Genomic DNA, 21,623 nt, shown 5'->3' with positions numbered 1-21,623 from the left:
GAGCTGGTGTTTGACGATGCGGTGTAAGCACTTTCAGCTGTTGCTATCGCTAGCGTTTGGTGCGGCATCTCTCGCGAATAATCGGAGGCAAGTGCCAACACTGCTTTGCAGGAAAGACAGCTTCTACGGGCTCATGAACTTTTTCCGACATGGTAAGTACTTGACATTTATTTCCTTTGGTGCGCATGATACTGAGAATTGAGCTAGACTAATATTTAATCTGATTTCTCTCCTATTGCGACTATTTTCGGCAGGCCCAAGAGTTTAAGCTAAGCGACGGTCATCACGATATAATTGTGCAGTACCTGAAGTTCTCGAAGGCGCAGAGATCTCAACACCTGAAAGTCATTGACAAAAGTTTCGAAGATGTCAAGCATTCAAGGTGTTTATACCTCCTTTGCTGCGTTAAGCTGTGAAGTGGACCCTGTACTGAAATTTTGTATTTTTTACAGGCTTGTGGAAGAAACATACACGTCTGAAGAAGTTCAACAAATCCTGGACGGGCTCTGCACTGTGGTGCGGGCGGAAGTAGAAAGCGAGCTTATCAACTCGACTCATACCAACGTGGTGTTACTGAGACAGCTGTGCAAGCAAGCAGAGCAATGGCATCTTCAACTTCAAGCAGATATGTCGGAGCTTGAGGATGGGTGAGTCCGTGCAAGGACATTTTGAACACGTAACGGCCTGCACTCGCCTAAGTTTTAACAAGGAGAATAACTTACCTTGATGTTGAGTATAGTATTTTCGACACTCGGTATATGCTTTCATGAGCGCATATGCTAATAATATTAAGCCAGGGGTAAAAAAAGCTTAATGTTTTTATTTGTCCTTAGTTCACTCATTGAGAAAGTTAGCACCATCGAGCTGGAAGGAGCGACTGGAGGAAAATCTCTACAGGCCTCTTCATCAAGGTCACACAAGTTGAGCCCTCTTGAAGATTCCCATGGACCGAGCGCTCTCCTCCATAAGGTAAGCGCAAGGAAATGTTTCCTGCTTAAATAAAATACATTGACTTGTTAGTTTTTGCAATGTACTCGTCACATTATTCCTGTAAACTGAAATTGATTGTAATCGTGTTTTCTCAGGAAATAGCACGAATGAAGAGTGAGAATGCAATGCTGAGGTGTCGTCTGAAGGATGTTGAGAGCCAGGTATAGACTCCTTTTCCTATACAACCTCAGTGCAGCACAAGCAAGGAAGTACAGAACTCTTAATGATGACAACTTTTTTTTCTTGCGCAGGTTTCTCAAATACTCAACCAGAAAGCTGAACTGACTGAGAGGTTCAACCAGAAGAAATGTGAACTCATGGAAAGTATGCGGAACAAGGTAGGCATATATGTACTAATCATGGAACAAGAATATGTAGGAGGGAAAACAGTGTATTGCCGCTGGCGCGGACAAGCGACCAGATAACGTTGCAACTAAAACCAACACGGACTTCGAAGCTTCGCAGCTGCAACAGCAAAGGAGAGAGTAGCGGCATCTGATGGACTTAACGATAGCGACCACAATTCACTCCGGGGCTATGCAGTGGAAGGCTGATTGCGACCGGGCCACGCAGTTTCTTTTCGTACGATAGATGCCATGGTCCTAACTGGTCAAGCGCTTACCCTCCTGTCTTGTTCTTTCTCTGTGGTACTAATGTAATTTTCCTGACCGAATTTTGGATTGTCTCGAGTAGAGAGAAATGCGAGTATGATTTGCTCTCTTAGGTGATGTGTGGTTGTTATACGTACTTTAAAAATTAGACCGCAATTAAGGTCTTTCCAGTTTTTGCAGCACAACGCCATACAATGCAAGGCCTTTTTAACACTTTCAGTGTCACTGATGCAGAGGTACCTTTTCTTGGTTCTGTCCAGCCATACCATTGATACATACCAATGAGCCAATCCCTTACTCTTTTACGTGCATATTTTGTAATGCTCCTAGGATAAAATACAGACTCGTACCCGTGTGGGCCGTAGTTCCACTTTCGCTTCAAATTCCTTTACCAACCCAGTTTATTGTCAGTGAAACTGGGCTACCGCTTTGAGCATAGCTTCATCAGTCTCCCTACCAGGTTCACTTTAAGTTCACACTGTAGCAGATATGTTGCATAGTACACAAAGGACACCTTTTGACATTAAATAGTCCAAGTAGAAATTTGGTTGATTGTAGGGTTTAATGCGCCGACGCAACGCAGGTGATGAGGTGTGCTGTAGTAGAAGTCTCCGGATTAATTTTGACCACCTGGGGATCTTTAACGCGCGCCGAAATCTCGCACACACGGGTGTTTTTGCTTTTCACCTCCATCAGAAAAGTGGCCACCGCAGCCGGGGACCGAACCCGCATCCTCGTGCTCAGCAGCGCAATGCCTTAGCCATTGAGCCACCGCGGCGGTTCCAAGTAGGAATTTCAAGTGTAATGAACAAAATAGAATTCATCTTAGGCACAGCCTGAGGACAGTGAAACACAAAGGCAAAGAAGACAGGAGGCAGGGGCTGAATAACAGTTGAATTTTTATTTATGAGGAACATAGATACATATATTCTCTAAGCCCATAATGAACAGGAGGAACATAGATATATATATTCTCTAAGCCCGTAATAAACAGGCACCGAAAGAAAAAATTTTCGAAGGACTCCCTCAAAGCTATTCATCCAAGATGGTGACCGGAGCATAGCTCATACACAGGCTTGGGGAACGCCCCATTAAAAAATTGACCGCGTATCTGCTTTCTTCGCTGCAAATGTCGTCAAAAGACTGGAGTCGTCTGCCGGCTCTGCCACAAAACCCGTTGTCTGCTTTCCGCTACCACTCCTCATGCTCTTCCCCTTCCTCTCTTGTGCCTCTCGTGATGAACTGAACACAAGTTTGTTCAATGAAATTCAATTTTCCCACCTTCGCTCTGCTTGCTCACCATCTGCTAAGGGAAGCACACATCCTTTTCTTTATATTTGTTTCTTGTTCTACCTGGAACAACACGAGCAGAGCTCTGTTTTTTTCATGCTTACATTTATCTCGCACGGGCTGGAGCCTTTCTGAGCCATTTTTAACTTTTGAACGCATTGCTTATTCACTTGCTATCTTAAAAACAAAAACCAACTCCTAACTAAAAGGAATGCAGGGACTACTGGTTACGTACTAATGTTTTGCTTCAAGTGTGCATGATGTTTTCTTTGCACTAAATGATGGGGACATGCATTGACTTGCACCAATGGCTTTAGCAGTTAGGAACGGTTGTGCCTATATGTATAAACTTTTTTTTGACAAATTGTTTCAACTTTTGGCCAGAAGGCTGAACCAAGAAACAGACAGGCAGGCAGAGCAAAATTTTCTTGTTCAAGTAGCCCAAGGAAGACTGCCGCCTTTAAAAAAGTGTCAGTGATCTCGCATTTGCACTGCTTCCTATGTTTGAGGGCCTTACTTATGTGTTCAAAGTGTGGCTCACACCCACGTAGTTGGCAAGAATGGCCCAGTGTGTATAGGATAATTTCCTTTAAAATTGGCCAACCATGTCCAGTCGACATTTTTAAATGAGGCGAAAAAAATTTGTGATACAGTATTTGTGGCCTAAAAAACAGGGTCATGCTTCTTCTGTAAAAAAAAAATGAAGTATTTTCTAACCTTCTGGCCCTCATCTCAAACTGAGCATTGTCGGCACATTTGCAAATTATTACAAATAACGTTTTGCACTGTGAGTGAAATATTTTTTTATCAAATAAACTTAACTGGCTAGGGTCAATAACCTAGGGTTTTCACAAATGAAGTTTAGCTAGAAGTGATGCTGTGTCTGTTTCTACTTGTTTGTTCTGATCCCCATTGTTTAGCGCCTTTATATTCAGTATGTCCAACCAACTAGCCCTTATCAGGCTTTTGTTAACTAGGTATAACCTTTTTTGGGAGCATTAGACACGAAAATAGAACCCCCAAAACTTGGAACAGCAGGCAGCTTCACCAACATTGGCACCCTTCCTTTTGCTTGAAGCACAAATTTTAGTCGACTGAAATTTCTTGCACGCATAGTTCCTTTTCTTATCTTTGGTTGAAATTTCATCTCCCGGTCTGTTTTATTTCGTGTACAAACAAGGGCATCCGCAGAACTTTTTGCAAGGGGGGGCATCCATTAGCGGAGGGGGGGGGGGTACGGTTGTATAGCACCAAAAAGGCGCTATTTGTGGTTACAAAAAGTACAAACAGCGAATTAGAACCAGACTTGGAGGATATACATTGGATTTTATTACCGAACAAAGAAATAAAGTTAACAAAAACTGCGAAAAGTTACTGTCACTTTGTAAAGAAGAGTGGCCAGTCTCGCTGCGTGAGGGTTCTCGACTCACGCCAACTGATCACCAGCACACAGTACAATACATTCACATACATAGAACTGCACTCCGTCAATCTTCCTTGAATAGCAGCTGCAGACGCCTCGGGTATTTCTGGGCAAATTGCGAGATGACATGTGTGATGAAGTCTGTTGAAATGGCTCAAGCAATAAAGATACTACTCGCCTCCCTGGCTTTCAATGCAGTCCAGGCGTACAAGCGTTTCGAGGGGCTGATTTATAGGTTTTGTTTCGGGGCTTGGGTGGTGCCGACATTTCGCAAAATTTCGAAGGAAAGGGGTGTACAAGGTGATGGGACGGCACGGGAGGATGTTACACTCTCCCTACTAGGTGTAGTGGTGAAGATAGCTGAAAGTTTGTCTGAAAACTGAAGTTCTTGCGGTAAGACTGCATAGATCTAGAGTTTAGAAAAACAAAAACAAAACAAACGTCAAACCTTTCAGAATTGTTCGCTATCTTCAGTAGCCAGCACAGACAGTCTGTTTCACTGCCGTCACATGACCGGCAATATTAGTCAGTGTCTAACGGTGCAATGTTGTCCGCAGTCCTGAAGGGCGTTCCATACGGATACGCAAAACCTGAGTGTGCTAATCATTTGAGTTGCATGGATCGTTGCGCTAGTTGGTTCACGTACATAATTTTAAAAACTTTGCGCTAAAAGACGGGACAAAGGAGAGAACATCGGTGTCGTTCTCTCCTCTCTTCCGTCCTTCAGGGCAAAGTTATTTAATTGTGGGCCAACCAAGCTGTGCAGCTTTTTTGTAGTGCATAAAAATATCCAAATTTCCAAGGGGGGGCATCTGCCCCCCCTTGCCCCCCTTTCCGGACGCCCATGTGTACAAAGCATAATATACCAGTTATCTCTGCATGAAGGGTTTCGATAATTGTAGGTAGAAAATTAGCTGTGTATCTGCTCACTACGCTGTAAATCGTGTTGAAAGCAATAGTCTTTTTTTAGGGGCGAAGCCCCTTAGGTGCTGGGGCTGTTGGCGTCTCCTGTCGTTGTCATCGTCGTAATCGTCGTCCTAATTGTCGTCTCATGTATTCACGGTACTAAAACACCGGGAAACTCGTTTACGCCTCGTGCTAGAATGCGACACGTATTAAAAAAACACCGCGGCACTCATTTACGCCTTGCGCTGGAGCACTTCAAAACGTGTATTAAAAAACAACGGGACTTCCGTTAGAACAGACTCGTGTTTTTTTAATAGTCGGTCTCACTATTAGTTAGCAGCCCTGTTTAGCTTTTTCCTTCGCCTTTCAACTCCGCGTGTTTCTGCCATAACCCAACCTTACAAAGTGTGCCGTTTTCAGTTCTTTTTCATGTTCCGGTGCCCTGTCTCATTATTCTCCCGTCCGTAACGCTGGGGATTGTTAGGAGCCTGTATTCCATCACTCGTTCACCCCTCACGCTAGAGAGCTTCGTGCTTCAAAGACAAGAGACTCTTACAGCAACGCTGTATAGCTCTACCCCCCAACAGTTTCATCTCTGTGGGCAAAAATGCCAAGGCGCCAAGAATACACTTATACACTCCATGCTTCGTACCTCACCAGGTTTCACGCAGTAAAGGTGGCCCGGGATTTTTTTTTTTTTTTTTAATGCTCTGGGTGTAGTACTACAATGTAGTAGCGTCTCCTGCTACCCCTGCCATGTAAATGCGTCTCTTTTCTGCCACTCCTACCTCACATGCTCCCCCCCTCCCAGTGGTTTGCTCAAGTCAATTCAATTTTGCCTCACTCCATTGCTTGTGTGAAACTAGGGTTGCCACCTGCCCGGTTTTGGATCGGCCCGACTGGTTTTTTAAACGGCGGGCCGGTTGCCGGTCCATACTTAAAACCAGCCGTCATTGGCCGGTTTTTTGGCCCTCGTGCCGTGATTATGTCCGTTTTGGCGTTTTATAAGTGTCAAATCAACAACTAAGACGATAAATATGCGTCGACAAGCTGCGCAAAGACACGCGAGCAGAGGAAATACGTTGGCGAGCGCGCTGCCTGAGATGGAGGGAGACCTAAGGGAGGAACAAAACAATGAAAGGCTGCTGCCGGGCTACTTGTCAGTGAAGCAGAGCAATAGCCAAGCTCTCAGTCACTTTCAGTACAAAGGTTATGTTGATTCCTCTCTAAGAAAATGCTACAATATGTCAAAAACATGGCGTCTTTTTTTCAACACAAATTAAGCATTTTATATGCCACGCCACGCCCCCTGAAGAACCGTTTTTTTTTTCGGGGAAAGGTGGCAACCCTATGTGAAACCTTTTGTTGCTGGTGATCTTCTTGGAATGCTGCCACGAGGTTTAGGTGCCCGCACACAAGCACTTTTTGTATTTTGGGGTCAAAGTGTTGTTCCTAACTTGTGTTTTTTTATTTGATATTGAAAATATCAAGTGCACATCTATGTTCAATTAAAAGAACTCGGCCTAGTATTAGTTATGTGTTGATGTTCTGCCTCAAACATACCTAATGTTTTCTGTTTGCTCAGCAGTGTTTGCAAGTGTGTAGTATGGTGCCAGATTTAGTGGTTTGGAAATGTTTTGCCTAATTACGCTTCTGTGGCCGACTGGGCATTCAGACAGACAGACCAAAATTTTTGGGTTTAAGTAGCTATAAAAAGACTATCTTTAAAAACTCCCACCGTTTATTTTTTCAGAATGCTACCTGTAAGAGTAAAATATATGCCCCATCGACTCATGCAGAAATATTTTGGTTTTTTCGATGTGGGTAAAAAAAATATAGCGCAACAAATATGCTTTTTTTGTTGTGCTTACCGACAAAAGCTTGCTTGTTTAATATTTCTTCTTGGTTGCGAGAATGGTCAATAAAGCAAAATAAATTCAATTGTCATTTTTTGTTGTGATTAACATACCGAGGACCAATGATAAGGGCTGGGATTTTGCTGGCTGTTTTGTATTTACTGGTTTTATGCCCTGAGACAAAATGCCCCAAGACATGGTCATTCATTAAAAAAAATGTACTAAAATAGCTCGCCAGTGAAGAGTTTGTAAACTGTCAAAGGGGCCTGTTACGACCTTTGATAAGTCTGTTGGCTTCAGTGGTGGATATAGAGCAGTGGCCCAGAGAGTAACACTACAAAACGTGTTGTGCTTCGAGGCATCCGCTGTGTCATATTCTTTTCTCCAGGGGTGTCCCTTTTGACGTGCCACTGCTCTTTTCTACAAGCACGCTGCTATAATAATAATAATAATAATAATAATAATTTTATTTGCAAAGTCAGTGTGCCCACCCAGGGGCGTGCACGGCTAGGCAGAAAGGTAGAGACCCTTACGCAGGTGCGCCTGCTAGCCCGCCACTGAGTGGGTGGAGGGAGCGTAAAACGCGTTGAATAAATAGACAGGGATTGGAAAGAAAACAAACAAACGAAAAGACGACAACAGAGACAAAAAAAATGACAGCAGAGAGATTGTAGGAACATACACGAAACGCAGGAAGAGAACACGCAAGGACACACGGAGAATAATATAGACTTATAGTACATGGCGGGGCGTGGAGGAGACTAGGGGGCACTTGACAGAAGGAGGCGTGCATACGAGCGACACAACTCTAAGGATTCCTCTCTGCCACGGGGCAGAGGCTTGCGCTGGCTTGCCGGCAGTGAGAGGAACCCTCGTACAGCAGCAGGAACGAGGGACGTGCTATGCCTAGCAGTTCGTGCACGCATCAGTTGGGGTTGGCCAGTGCGGTTGCTCACGCGCACCTGCGAAGACAGGAAAGTTCCAGACAGGGAGCCATCAAAGACGCGGCACAGGAGGCGAACACGGCCAATGTCCCGGCGGTAGGCCAATTGACGCCACTTTGCAACCACGAGCCTCTCCTCGTAGTGTAGACGGGCTACAGGACCTGTGGAACGAGAGACTAATGTGTGAGATGCCCTCCTCTGTACACTCTCTATTCGCGCCACGAGGTGCTGCTGTGGTGGTGACCACACCGCGCTACAGTACTCAAGCAGGGGCAACACAAGTGACGTGTACAGTAGCCGGAAAGCGTGCGGGTCACACTGCTTGGTCACACGGGTGACAAAGCCCAGGGTCCGGCGCGACTTTGCGACGACGCTGGCCACATGGGCATGGAAGTCTAATGTCCGGACGTACTGCACTCCCAGGATGGTCACGCAGTCGGTCACCGTAACAGCCTCGCCAAGCGCTTTGAAGCGTACCCGGTACGAAGAACCACAGAACCTTATGTTAGAACCAGTAAGACATTTGGCATCACTGTGAGAGTATTCAATAAGTATGCTAGTTTACGTCACTACTTCGAAGCTTGGAACTCCGGCTTATTGAATTGTACGTTCTCAACGGCATCTGGCTGGCCATACTAGGTGTACCTAGGTATAACCCTATTTCTTGGTGCAAATGTTGGTGCCTTGTATCAGAAACAAAAATTGCCCATGGGCCACCACACTGCTCTATCTTGACCTCTTCTCCGACCTTGTGTTTAGGAAAGAAAAGTGGAAGAGTCGACTGAGTACATTGAAGATCAAATGAGCAAGGTCAAGCTTGAAATGGAGGAGGTATGACATTTTTACCATCTCCCAAGCAAGGGTTGTGAGACCTGGCTTTCTCCGTTTTTTGTTTGCTGCTTGTGTTATAGTCCATAGAAATTTAGCTAGTCCACTGTCGGGACAGTTTTCTATTACGTGTCATCGCAACAATGAAAATGTGTGAAAAACAGCAGAATGGTTGACTAGAGCTACTGTATAGCTTATCTAGTAGCTCTGTGGTCGACCGTAGCACCCTCTCATTGCCCCCACCACATTTGCCATTGAAACATTTTTAAGAACTAGATTGCTGTTTCAATAACTTTTTTCAGACCTACTTATTTGTTTCCTTACTTTTTCTTGACTCATGAAGTTTTGCAGGAGTTGTAAGTTCAAAAATAGCATCGTCTGCTTGCACGTCTCTGCCTGCAGTCCTAGTCTGTGCGTTGCCATGAGTAGACGACCGAATCCGTGCAAAGTACGTTCTTCACTTTTAAGAAAAACGGATTCAGGCAAGAAAAAGTAAGACAAGTTAGGTACAATCGAACCTCGTTATAAGGAACACTGATTTAGTGAATTATCAGATATAGCAAACTAAATATGAAGTTTGTTTGGTCATGCTTCATTTCAATGACACCTATTCTTTTTATAACGAAACCGAAACCTCAAGAGCCGCCGAAATCGGCTATAACGAAGAAATATTTGGTTTCTGTAAGGCTCGAAACTCGACAGCTAGCATATTAAAGGGAGACACTGGTCTTGAGGACCAAAAATTTGCCAAAAAATCAATTTTCTGTATTAATTTTATATTCAGTATACAGATCCCAAAGAATGTACCTGCAAAATATCATAGCTGTATCATAAGTATTCACAAAGCTGTCGCCCTTTGAAGTCGCCTAAATGACCATTTTTGCGTATGTTTGGAAACTTCATGCCCTGTTTTCTCAGAACCAATTTTTTTCCCACATGATCAGCTGTCGAGTACAATATCTTGGGATGTACTGGTTCGATTTACATCATTTTTGCTGCATTGAAAAGCTTATGAACTGAACAGTGCAATAAAACCATAAAAGTACAGAATTTCTTTTTGCTGGCACAAGATTTTATGCAGTTAGTTTTACAAAAACATTGTAAATTGATGACCTGACATTCACGAATTTTACTGTGTTTGCAGAAAATATGCTAAAATTACTGCAGTGGTATAGTTGCACTCTATGGTCCTTCTAGAGCACAAAGGGATGAAAGCTATTTGAGTATTTCATAGGTACATAATGAAAAAATTGCCCGAAACGGAGTGACATAACATGTTGCACAACTTTAAACTTACACACCATAGATGAAAACTGACTGCATATTTGTGCTCATGATGTTGAAATACACTCAATGTGTAAATCTCAAGCACATAGGTTAAAAAATAACAAAAATGTCCTCAAGACCTGTGTCCCCCCCTTAAAAGCAAAATTAAAAAAAAAAAAGGGGTACAAAACAACTATTTTTTAGTGTTTTGAAAAACTGCAGTAGTTGAAAAGGCCCTTTATTGTGTGGACACTGTGAAAAACTTCATTGCACTCACACTGTGAGGAGCCACCAGGCGAAGGCCACATCCTCCTTCAAGTAAATAAGAACGCAGGCCTGTTTTGCCGAACGAACTTTGTTCTGTTGTGATTTCATGTTGTCACGTTCCGGTATGTTTAGTTCGGAATTCCACAAGGAGACAGATAAGGACTATTCCACAAGGAGACAGATAAAGGGTTCGAAGCCTAGAACAATGCGTTTTTGTTATCTAGAATTGTTGTGCGAGCCAGATTGCCGATTTATTAAATCCGATTTTTACCTCTACAGTTACAATGAATGTCTAATATAACAAACTAATTTACTGCCCCGATACTGCTTCGTTATAATGCGGTTCGACTGTACGAAAAAGGTGCCAAAACAACAATTTAGGCCTTTGGAAAAATGTCTCAATAGTAAACATGGTGGGTACAATTAGCGGGTACTGCATTTGACAGGTGTGCTGTTTGCCCGATGGCTTTCATTCCAGTGAGGACCCTGCTAAGGGCCTCGGATGGATGGCGGACTAGCCAAATTTCTAAGGAGTGTGTACTGATGCTGTTGGGTATCCTTTTCCAGAGCCTGAACAAGAGCAGGCTGTCGCAGCAGAAGCTGGAGTCTGACCTGGTGCTCACCAAACAAAAGCTCCTCGAAGTGCAAGCACAGCTGGATCTGGCTGAGAAAGTTTGTGGAACCTTATCTTGTTACCTTTTATCCTATGCTGCTTAAAACATAGCACCTAAGCTGTAATATTATCATATTATCTTTGTGCAGGCAGCTTTGTGCGGGACTTGAGCTGAGGGCTGTTTTGGGTCCATGGTCGGGTCCCAGTCAGGCTGCGCGTGCAATCAAAGCTCTTTTGGAGTTTCTTCGGAGCACAGAACTGGACAGAGTTTTGTGATTGAAAATTTTGGCCGCATCAAATGACATCGTTTCGTTTTGCATTTTTTTTCTCTCTTTTTTTTCGTTTTGTTTTTCTTCTCTCATCTAGCGTAGCAAGCCAGCCCGACGGCTCGGCTAACATCGCTGGTTTTCATTAAAGTTATTCTCTCTCTCTCTCTCTCCCTAAGCTGTACTCGATCCCTCTAAGTTAGAAACAGTGGCATTGTCCTATCAGTTTAAACCTGTATATAATGAAGTCGACGAAAATCCACAATTTTTCGTTACATGCAGGTTTCGACTTGTTGCTCGCATGAATAAATGAATAAACGAAACCAAAATGCTAAACGTCAGTGATGGTGAACTCAGCCTTAAAGGATTTATATCACAGTGAGAAACTGCATGAATTGCCCCTGCTGCTTTCCCACGAACTTAGTGACTACACAGCGCTCCAAAGAAGCAAAGCCACTTACCATCGTAGTAATAAATGTAACTTAAGTGTCATTTTTGCCTTTGACACTTTTAGGTGGCTTAACCCGCTTCAAGGACCGAACTTACGCCGAAGGGGTACCTTTTTGCGAACTTGATGCTCTTTGCCGCACTCAAAATGTTAAAGGAGCCATGAAGACAAAATACAAGTTGGGTTTATTAGAAAGACTGCTTAGTCCCGATAACAATGATACCAATATCATCGCAATCTTTGAACAAATAACGGAGGTGTTAAAGAAAACGTGTGAAGCAGTCGCGACCCCCTAGCCAATTTCCCGCAACTTTTCTATGACGTCACGGAACCTTGTTTGTGCAATTGGCGGCTGCCTAACTGACCTGTTGCGACGACACAACTGGACGTCTGTAATGGGGCCTCTAGTTCCATTTGACCGCATCACTTAAATGCTAACGTGCAGTTAATCCACCGAAAATTGTTTTATTGTTGGCCCGTATGACGTCATTCTTGCTCACAACACGTCACTGTGGAGCAAAATTTGAAAGTTTTTAAATACTTCTTGCTTTTTTTTTTCCGTTAAAAAACATCTTTTGTGGCTGTAATGGAGCTGAGGGAGATATTGAATCCTAGTTCTTTCAAATTAAACGAAGTTGTATTAAATGAAGCTGGGATACTGTATCGGGCGGCAACATTCTTCTTTCTCCCCGGCGGAGACGGCATTTAAAATTGTGAGCTTATCTTGAAAAGACGAAGCCTTTTGTTTTCTGGCACCAGGACACATCACAACGGATAAAACTCATCACCACTGATAGCAGCGGGGACGCGCGACTACATGCCGACAGGCAGGCCTAGCACCTGATCGACACCGCACTCACACTAGAAACGCACGGTAATTTGTGGTGCGGGCGAAGTTAGCTAAGTTAGTGCGCTTCTGCCAATTTTTCAGAAAAACTGCAAAAAAACAATCGGTCATCAGCGTAGCGAATTCGTTGCATCAAGGTTAACCATCGCAACGCCTTCGTTACATAGAGGTCGCAATTACACATGGGTTTCAATGGGGCTGGCAATGGTGAATTGAAAAACTTCGTTAAATTTGTTACATAGAGGTTTGTTACATCCAGGTTTAACGGTAGTTATTATAGCGTGTTTTGAAAAAAAAAACAGGTTTAAAAGAAAACTTCTGATGTATTTATCACTTTTTCCCTTTTTTAAATGAATTACATAAATCTTAAATTTAAATTTGACTGGAGACATGAGTGCAAAAAAAGATTTATCCATTTTCACTTGGTAAAAAGTGATCCACCAGAAAATCTCGTGGTGTGACTCTACAATGCCGCATTTGTGAGCTTCTGCTGCTCTTTGAGAAGTAAGATCGCAGCACAGCTGGTAAAAAAGGTAGTGGAAGCTCATCACGCTACTAAGGTGGGCTTATCTTGGGGTGGGGATGTTCTTCGGAGTTCGAAGTTTCTTGTGTCTGCATCGACAACTTACCCAAGTATGCCGACTAAGGCAGCACTAACAGCGTTGCTGGAAAAAATAAATGAAACAAGAGGCACACAGGAAACGAGAAAACTTTGGTAGGTAGTGCCATGTCCAGTGCTAGGTCATGAAAAAAAAAAGCTGATGGTTGTTATCACTGTTGTGACACATTGTAAAAATTTTATGGGCATCTTTCTTAGTGCACAGCAGTTAAGCGCCCACTCCTGTGGTTCCGTGGCGACGTTGTCCCTTGTAACCGAGCGAACGAAGGGGACACCAAAGACAGAAGTGATAGAACGATCAGGACAGCGGAGGAGGAAAGTATGGTGAAAGTGCGAGGGAGAGGGCTGTATGCCGAGGCAGCACGAGACATTTTTTCAGTGGCGACGCGCTACGAGATAACCGAGAGAATGAAGAGGCTACCGAAGACAGAGTGAGCAGGAAAGCGGAAGGTGAAAGTATGGCTAAGTTCCCTGTGGTGACGCACTACAAGACAACGCCTCAGTATATTGCGTGCCTTCGTGCGTTCGCTGATGCGACCATCACTTCGTGAGAGGCAGTGGGTATGCGCAGTCACCCAGAAGGCTGCAGTCTCGCCATGCTATGCGACAACCATGTCTGATGCACTTGAGGCACCCAAACAACCTTCACTGAAAAATGTTTGTGCACATCGTACGATTGTTTTCCGGTACAAAGGCAAATGCAGCGCTCTTCTCATTCCTTTGTCACCACCATCCCGCTTACTTTTGTGTACATCTTATACCAGTGTGGTAAGATGCCAACAAATGATGCCGATGGTCGACAGGAGAGCACACACACATTGTTTGGGTGGGGCCGGAACATGAACATCACAGGATTTCAACACCCACTGCAGCCTATTCGGTCACCGTTAGGAGAATTCCGATGTCGCAACAAGGCTTGCGGGCTTAATAATCTATACCAGGGGTGGGCAACCTTTTGTGGTGGAGGGCCAACTTGCCTTAGTCGACACGGCAGGGCCCGGTTGGCGATCGAGAACGGGAAGGGAAGGGGGGGAGGGGCTTGGGTTTGCATATTGACAATAGCTGGTTGTTTTGGAACAGAAATCATTTTTCAGCACGCATGTCACAAGGTTCCATATTACCAACATAATGTTACAAGAAAAAAAGGGGTTACAAAGAAATTTAGTGCCCGTCCACTCTGTGAAGAAGGATACAAACAGAACACGTTTGTTTGTAATTTGCGATTGAGCATACTTGCTAGCCCATTAGCTGAACGAAACTTGGAAGGACTCGAGCTTTACTCTAGCAGACAAACATGGGGCTGTCTGTTTCCCTCCCGCACCGGAGGCATCTTACTGTCTGTGCAACGCCGCCTGTACAAACATTGCCTACCGCGGGAGCAAAAAATGGCCAAACAGCCACTCTCCTGCTGCTCTCTCCTACCCTTTCCCGCTCCGTAGCCTTCTGCGTGCTTTCATGTCCGCCAGCCAGCGCCGCTTCTCTGAAACTGTGCAAAATAGTTGACAGTTTGTCTAGCGTTACCCAGGTGGTGCTGCCACGCCTTTATGTTTTTCACCATGCCTGTTTATCTTGGTCTATCGCTGATAAAACAGCCTTTGTGAAGGCAGACGCAAAACCTCTTGTGCTGCCGCTGGCTGATGCCGGCTTTGCGCGCTTACCTACTTGGATCACACGCCCCGAAATTTTCTGAGTGGGGCATTCCCCCTCTGTCCCCTATGCATTTCGGCCCTGTTTTGTCCACGCTGTTCACACTCCGCAACGGTACGCAGTTTTAAAATTGAGGACTGTACTGTAGAAGCGTCCGGACAGCGTGGCTGGACCCTCAACTGTTTATCCTTTTGTTTTCTATGATGTCCTGAAATTTACAAGCACGGGATATTATTTGGAAAGTAATGGTAGAAGTGAGCGCTTGAACAAAAAATGCACGCATTTTTTTCTTTACTAAGTGCTCCAGATGAGTACAATAATAGCTGCACCACGGAGCAAGATAAACAGGAGCGCCGACTTCGCTCTCTCCTGCGGGCTCTTAATGTCCATCACTCGCGGAGCGCAATGTAGATGGCGCATGCGAATGGTCCGGCGGCGAAGCGGCCGGCGTTCCTCGTGCGCCGGCGGGCGCGTTGGCGGAACGCATTCCGTCGGCTTTTGTCGTCTGCTTCGGCGACGGTAGTTTTGGGCACAGAGTGCTTTGGGCCTGCGTTGGCGCCGCTTCGCGTTCATTGCGCTCCTCCTTCGCACGGCTTGATTAACTTGTTCGACAGCACTTTCTGGGTAACCCGAACCCGAAGGAATTGAGTGGTCGTACGGCACGGCAAAGATGCGTTAAGGATTGGTTTGCATGGCGGGAAAACAAAATGTAGAGCGCACATATAGACATATGGCTGCTATACAAACACTACCTTTTGCGCAGTGCTTGCCGAAAATGTGACTCCGTTTTGTAAATTTGTGAACACAGATTCGGCTGTGTTTTAACAGGTTTTACAAAAGGCGAAAGGAGCAACTGGTTCTGATCACTAGCGATTATAAAAGTTGCCTCAGCTTTCTCGCCGTTCTCCAACTTACTTCCAAAACAGAGTGTGCCTAGAACACGGACCGGCACTCACGCGCTCATCAGAAAATAACAGAAACGCGATAACATCACCCGCGACTGCCCGCGACGTAGCAATCTGCTCAAGATCGAGGCCCTGACAGTGCGGTCTTTTCACAAGCCTTCATTTCGCGATATTTGAATTCGTCCGGACCCTATATCTCTGTGGTGATGACTCGCCAAAAGAAAAGGTTTGACGAGCCGTTTGTTTTCTGGTCAGCCGCTTAAAGAAAAAAAAAAAAAACGCCGGGAACCCTCGTAGGCCCAAAATTGCAGCCATACAAATCGCAGCATTTTATTTGGAGTCCACGGCGTTATCGACGAGATGACACGACCGTATAGCGACAGTGAACATCGGGCGGTAAGTTGCGGTATGAGTTACAATGAAGGTTGCATTTGATATTCTTGGGTGCCCTGTCAAGATGACAGTGTTTTTGTACACTTATTACAACAGGGCAGCCGTCCAATTCAGTCATTGGCACAGAAATGTGTGTCTCATTGCCGTTTGCCAATGGAGACTCCGGGCGACCCTTGTAAGCATTGTTCGTGCGCAAAAGCGGCATAAATAATTAAGCAGGCGGCCGGAGAGCGGGCCAACAACAGAGGGTAATTTTTCGCTGCATCGGTTTGTCGTAAGCAGAATCATGCTAGGCTGCATGTTTGCCATTTTTATTGGTAGAGATTGTATAATTACATTTTGCCTGATATGCTATGTTTTTATGTTTCCACTCTTGCTTGGGCCTAATTCTGGCCTGCAGTATTGTCTAAATAAATAAAAATGTTGTGGCGTTTCATATTACTCTTGCTCATTCTTTGGTGATCTTAAAGTCGTCGTCGTTCAGTTGCTTCTTACATCTGCTGGGTTAGTACAATATTTTTAGCGGGTCTTCATAATGTCAGAATAAACGCCCCCCGATAGGGAATAAGCGATCGCCATGTATGCGGTGGCGTGCGATTATCTGCGCCGTCTATTCCGGCTGCGCACGGGTGTTTAAATTCCGCGCGTGCAGGCATTCCTCCTGCATAGTAGGACAGGCATACGACAGACGTCGTTGCGAAACAAACGACGCCTCTGGGGAGAGCGAAGAAGGGAAGAGCCATGTACAGAGGCACAGCGACGAGAGGGCAAACGAAGGAGGAAGAGAGCAAAGGGAAAGCTGGGCGGCCGGCGGCGCGTGGACATTATCGGCCCGAGCACAAGAATTTTTCTTGGCCACAGTCGGCGCTCCTCTTTATATCTTGCTCCGTGGGCTGCACCATTTGAAAATATCAATTTTCTGTTTGCTATTTGTCACCCGACGATTAATATGTTCTTACACTATTCCAGTTCGTCCTCCATCAGTCATCTTTCGAAAAATGCAGCAGATATGAAGCGAGCGACACATTGAACGAGATCCCCAGTGCGCCCCAGAACTAGCGCCCCGTCGCGGCTAAGATGTGAGCAAAACGGCTTTTGAAACCCTACAAGCGAGCTGACAGACACGTCGTAGAAGTGGGTGCAGCATTCGCAACTCCCGAGCAGTGTCGTAAGGTGGGACGTCCACCAGTGCACGCCACCTAGTGGATGAGTGCCTGAACTAAGCGTTCCTACCGTTCTACCATTGCCTAAAGCGGGCGACGCTTTAGGCAATGTTTATACAGGCGGCGTTGGTCTGTGTAACGCACTAACCCAAACCCAAAACGCTCGACCATGGTGGACAGCTGGCAGGTCGCATTGAGCCGTGTGACTTCCACGTTGAAATCTGCCACCAGCTCAGTGGGCGCATCATCAGTACCGGCATGATGCCTAGCTGTGTGCGCACGCCCCCCCTCCTTCCACCCCCAACCCGTGCACGCATAAACCGGCGACTGGTAATGGGCACATGCTTAGACATGAAATACACCGAGGAAAATGTTGCTCAGAAAGCCTTTCAAGCTGAAGAAGTATTATGGGCACACGTCAACGTTCCAAGCGGGCAAGTTGCACTTCATTCAGGAATAATTGGCAGCTACTCGGCGAGGTGGAATTTGAGGCGGCAATGGCGGCGGCTACGTGTTCAGCGGCAGTAGCTTTCCGTCGTTTTTACGGCCATTCTGTTGATCCTCCACAATCATCTAATAACGGTGCTACCACTGTTTTATCAGCCGATTGCGCAACTAGTGAAAGAGGCATGGGTGATTGTGAGGGGAATAACAGTCGCGAAAGAGGGGTCGAAAGTAGCTAGGAGGAGGAACAAAGTGGCTTCACCAGAATGAAACCTAGGAAGAGGGGGGGGGGGGGTTAGGCATACATTGCTTTGCAGTAAAAGGTTACAAGTGACAATGGGAAGGGGGGCTCTGACATCAGGTCGGGCGCAGTTTCCGACCCCTGATTTATCCTATGTTTAGCTGACCTTTTCTGCTGTTTTGTACTCACTGTTTTTATAAAGCTTGCAGGAAAGACGAATTTAAGAAGCACTTCCATTGATGGTGATCCAACCAAGTACGTCATATATAAAGCCCCCCCGTCTCCCCTTCCCGATTGAGATAAAAGGCACATGGCAGGCAGCATTGCCGTGGTATTTAGTAGCCACATATCTATTGCACGGTTCACATCATTTCGTCATGTACTGATTGCATGTCACCATCTTGTTTTCAGGAGTTGGAGAGGAAATTCAGCCAGACAGCCGCTTACTCGAACATGAAGAAGATGCTGGCTTCGAAGAACGACCAGATCAAGGAGCTTCGAGGTGCGCTGGCCACGTGAGTGACACCTTTGGACGCACTTCGAGCACCCTTCGAGACTGCACGCTGCCTCACACACCCTAGCAGCCTGCAAGCCTGGGCTTCTTGGCCCTTCTTGTCTCTTTGCTCACTGCAGCACGTGAGGGAATACGGAATGTACGGGCACGGAGGCTTGTCGCGTGGCACCCTCGTTTTTAGCACTTGTAAGCGCGTACCACTGACCTCCTGTGCGTTTTTATTTCCGGTAGGCTTCAGACTGGCGAGACGTAGAGAAAACGAAAATTCTCAACCTTCGTAAAGGCTGTGGGGTGGAGCCACCTGGCGGGTGCTTGACTAAGGAAGTCTAGTCACTGTTGCGAAATGCTCACCTACGCGCCGAGTGATCCAGTTTAGGCGTTCTTGAACTGTAGCAGTTCACATCGTCGTTCTTTCTTTTATCGATGTTAGTTTTACGTGTTCCTGCACTTTCCTTCAGTGCAATGCTTTTTGTGATTTACGAACTAATCGACAGACTCATTTTTTCGTATAGTACATATATGGTATATATATATATTGTAAGTTGTTTATACACGTTTCAAGATCTGGCTGTTTTAAGATCTTTTTGTTCGTGTGTGTAAACTGTGTGGTGCATACAAGACTGTTGTATAGCTCTGTTCACTAACTTGAGAAAGTAAATGGAAGTGTTCTGGCTGTAAAATCAGGTTTTTACAGACAGGTTGTAGAACACACACACACAAAAAAAAAACATAGTTCAACGAGGCCCTTTAGTCTGTGATAAGAAAGATGAGCACTGTGATTAGAAGCTGCTGTACTGTTTTTACTGTTTGTATAAGGCATTTGAAGCAGCTGACTTGTTGAGCCTCACCTGTTGACTAAAAAAAGCAAAGCTTAGTTATGTTTCAGAAAGTTATTTTTACAGTGTAGCGGGGTGCATCCGTAAATTAAACATTTGCTGGCACATTTAGGATCCTTTAGGTATAGAAAACACATACTACTCTGGTGGACAGATGGGAACACACAGAATATAGTAGTTGCAGAGAAGTTTTACGGCAAGCTGGGTTTCGCACATTGTTAAAAACGCGGATGTTGTACTAGTCAGAAATGGCTTGAGTTTATTTATAATACAAGCAAGAACATATCCTAGTTTGTGAAAAAATTTTGGCAAGAAGTGTGGGTCCGGTATAGAGCATCAGTTCTAGTCCATAAGCCAGATTGAATGTTATCTTTACAGAAGTGTGGATTGTTGTTGCGTGACATGTGGTGCTATGAAACTTAGTGTCCATAGTGGGGTGTAATGCTTTTTTTTTTTTTAGGGAGCTTTAACGTTTACTGCTAAAGTCTGAAGTTCTATACCTTCACAAGTGCAGCACAAAAATATGGTAAAGTTCCGAGTGAACGCCCACCCCCCTTTAAGGGTTAAATATTCATTTTACTAAAAGATCCCAAAGATCGCCACCACCTAAAATCGATGGCCTTAGCGCCGATGAGTGAACAAAATATGTGCAAATAATGTACTCGTGTTAATGCGGTCACTTATTTGTCCTTCCCGCACTTCGGCCGAAAGTTCACCCATCTGGTATTTTTTTTTTGTATTTTGGTTGGCTGGGCCTCCTTTTCTAGTTTTTCACACCTGAGCCAAAAGATCGCCCATCCCGTATTTTTTGCTTGATGTCTGTACTTTGGGTGGGCGTTCTTTCTGAACTTTATGGTAGTTACAGAAAAATTAGCTTTTCTCTCACTCAGAGACAGGCAGTGGCACATGCCCAAACATATTATTCTGAAGCACTGGCATTTCAGAGTACCTGTTTTAAAAGACTGCAAAGCAAAAGACTTGCACCAAGACAGTAAAGCCTTGTTATAACGATATCGCTATGTTGAGATTGCCACTTCTATCAAAATACTGCTTATAGCAAATTTTTCTGTCCCAATGACAAGAGCTCATTGTATTTTGGTTTTTCATAGCAGTACAAGAAAGAAAATATCCTGTAATTGGATTTCAGAAAAAATTTTTGTACAGTTGGGTTCAGTGCTACCTATGGAGTAGTCAGCTTTGAACATCGCGAGATTTTGCTTAGAGCTTTTTTTAGTGCTGCCAGAAGTCGACTGGACAGCATATTGATAAAGCAAACTTTTTAAGCAGTACAAAAGAAGGGTTTATCTGTCTACTGATTGTGCTAACTGGCTTCTTTAATTCTGTGCCCAATGCGATCCATGTGTCACAAGAACTCCTTGTGGAGAGTTGAGTACAATTGAAATAAAGCTGCTGTGTAGGCTTGTTCCATGGTCCTAGCGAGCCTGACAGGCCTAGGCAGAGCATTGTTGCAGACACCTTCAGACCTAGAAGTTCACAATGAAGTTCTCTCGTTAACTCTCTTTATACTGCAGAAAATTGTTATTAACATGTAAATTCATACATACTGTTGGCCTGGAATTTTTGATGTCTGGGTATATTTGAAGCTTGCATTGACCGAACTAGTTACCTCACATTTGTAGTATAGTTTCTACGAGACCATGACAAATGTGTTCTTGTTTGTGGTGCACCAGCAAAGAAAGGCAAAAAGCATGCTGGAAACGTATCACTGAAGTTTTCTTCAGACGTCAGGGGAGAGAACTGCCCTGCCTGTTATTTGCATCCACAGGTTAAACCAGGGCAGCGTCAAATCTCATTCCTTTCCTTATTTTTTTATGTATCCCAGTAGTAGTTTGGTTCCTACATGCCACTAGAGCTACTCGTCACTTCTAAACAGGTTCGATCTGTCTACTTGAAGTTTTCCCCTTTAAGATTTTTTCAACTGGAAACCACTTTCTGTAGAACAGAGTTTTATCACATACATTAGCTGTGCAGGGAATGCACAGTGTTGTAGAGCTACTCAAAGTGCTACCCCAGCAGCATTCGGACAGGCTTGGACATGTTTCAAAGTTCTTTGCTTTCTTCGGCAATGTTGAACCAACTTTTTTCTGGTGAAACTGCATACTTTTTGACACTTTATTCTAGTCTTTATTAGATATAGAGAACTCAATTTCAATGCCTGTAAGTGGATGTTAAACGTACCTTTCGAATGGATCCTCCAGGTGTTGTTCACGTTCACTTATTTGTATACGGCTTCGTTGACATGTTCACACTGTAGCTCAATAAATGTCATTTTAAAAACAAGTGCG

At 44.7% G+C, this 21,623-nt stretch overlaps 1 protein-coding gene across 1 annotated transcript; it reads left to right on the top strand.

Moving 5' to 3' along the window:
- Nucleotides 1–29: 29 nt before the first annotated feature.
- LOC144178532 (leucine zipper transcription factor-like protein 1) lies at nt 30–21,618 on the top strand. Its single transcript, XM_077706461.1, has 9 exons — nt 30–152; nt 255–382; nt 453–647; nt 834–969; nt 1,086–1,151; nt 1,242–1,328; nt 8,780–8,851; nt 10,949–11,053; nt 18,379–21,618. Exons 1-9 carry the CDS (start codon nt 150–152, stop codon nt 18,484–18,486), a joined length of 900 nt encoding a protein of 299 aa, XP_077562587.1. The 5' UTR covers nt 30–149; the 3' UTR covers nt 18,487–21,618.
- The last annotated feature ends 5 nt before the right edge of the window (nt 21,619–21,623 follow it).

Source organism: Haemaphysalis longicornis, unplaced genomic scaffold (genome assembly GCF_048455015.1).
Source record: "Haemaphysalis longicornis isolate Haplotype H1 unplaced genomic scaffold, Haemaphysalis longicornis Haplotype H1 scaffold_4, whole genome shotgun sequence".
NCBI classification, from domain to species: domain Eukaryota; kingdom Metazoa; phylum Arthropoda; class Arachnida; order Ixodida; family Ixodidae; genus Haemaphysalis; species Haemaphysalis longicornis.
Note: the sequence above shows the minus strand (reverse complement) of the source record. Positions and strands in the feature narration are given on the sequence as shown.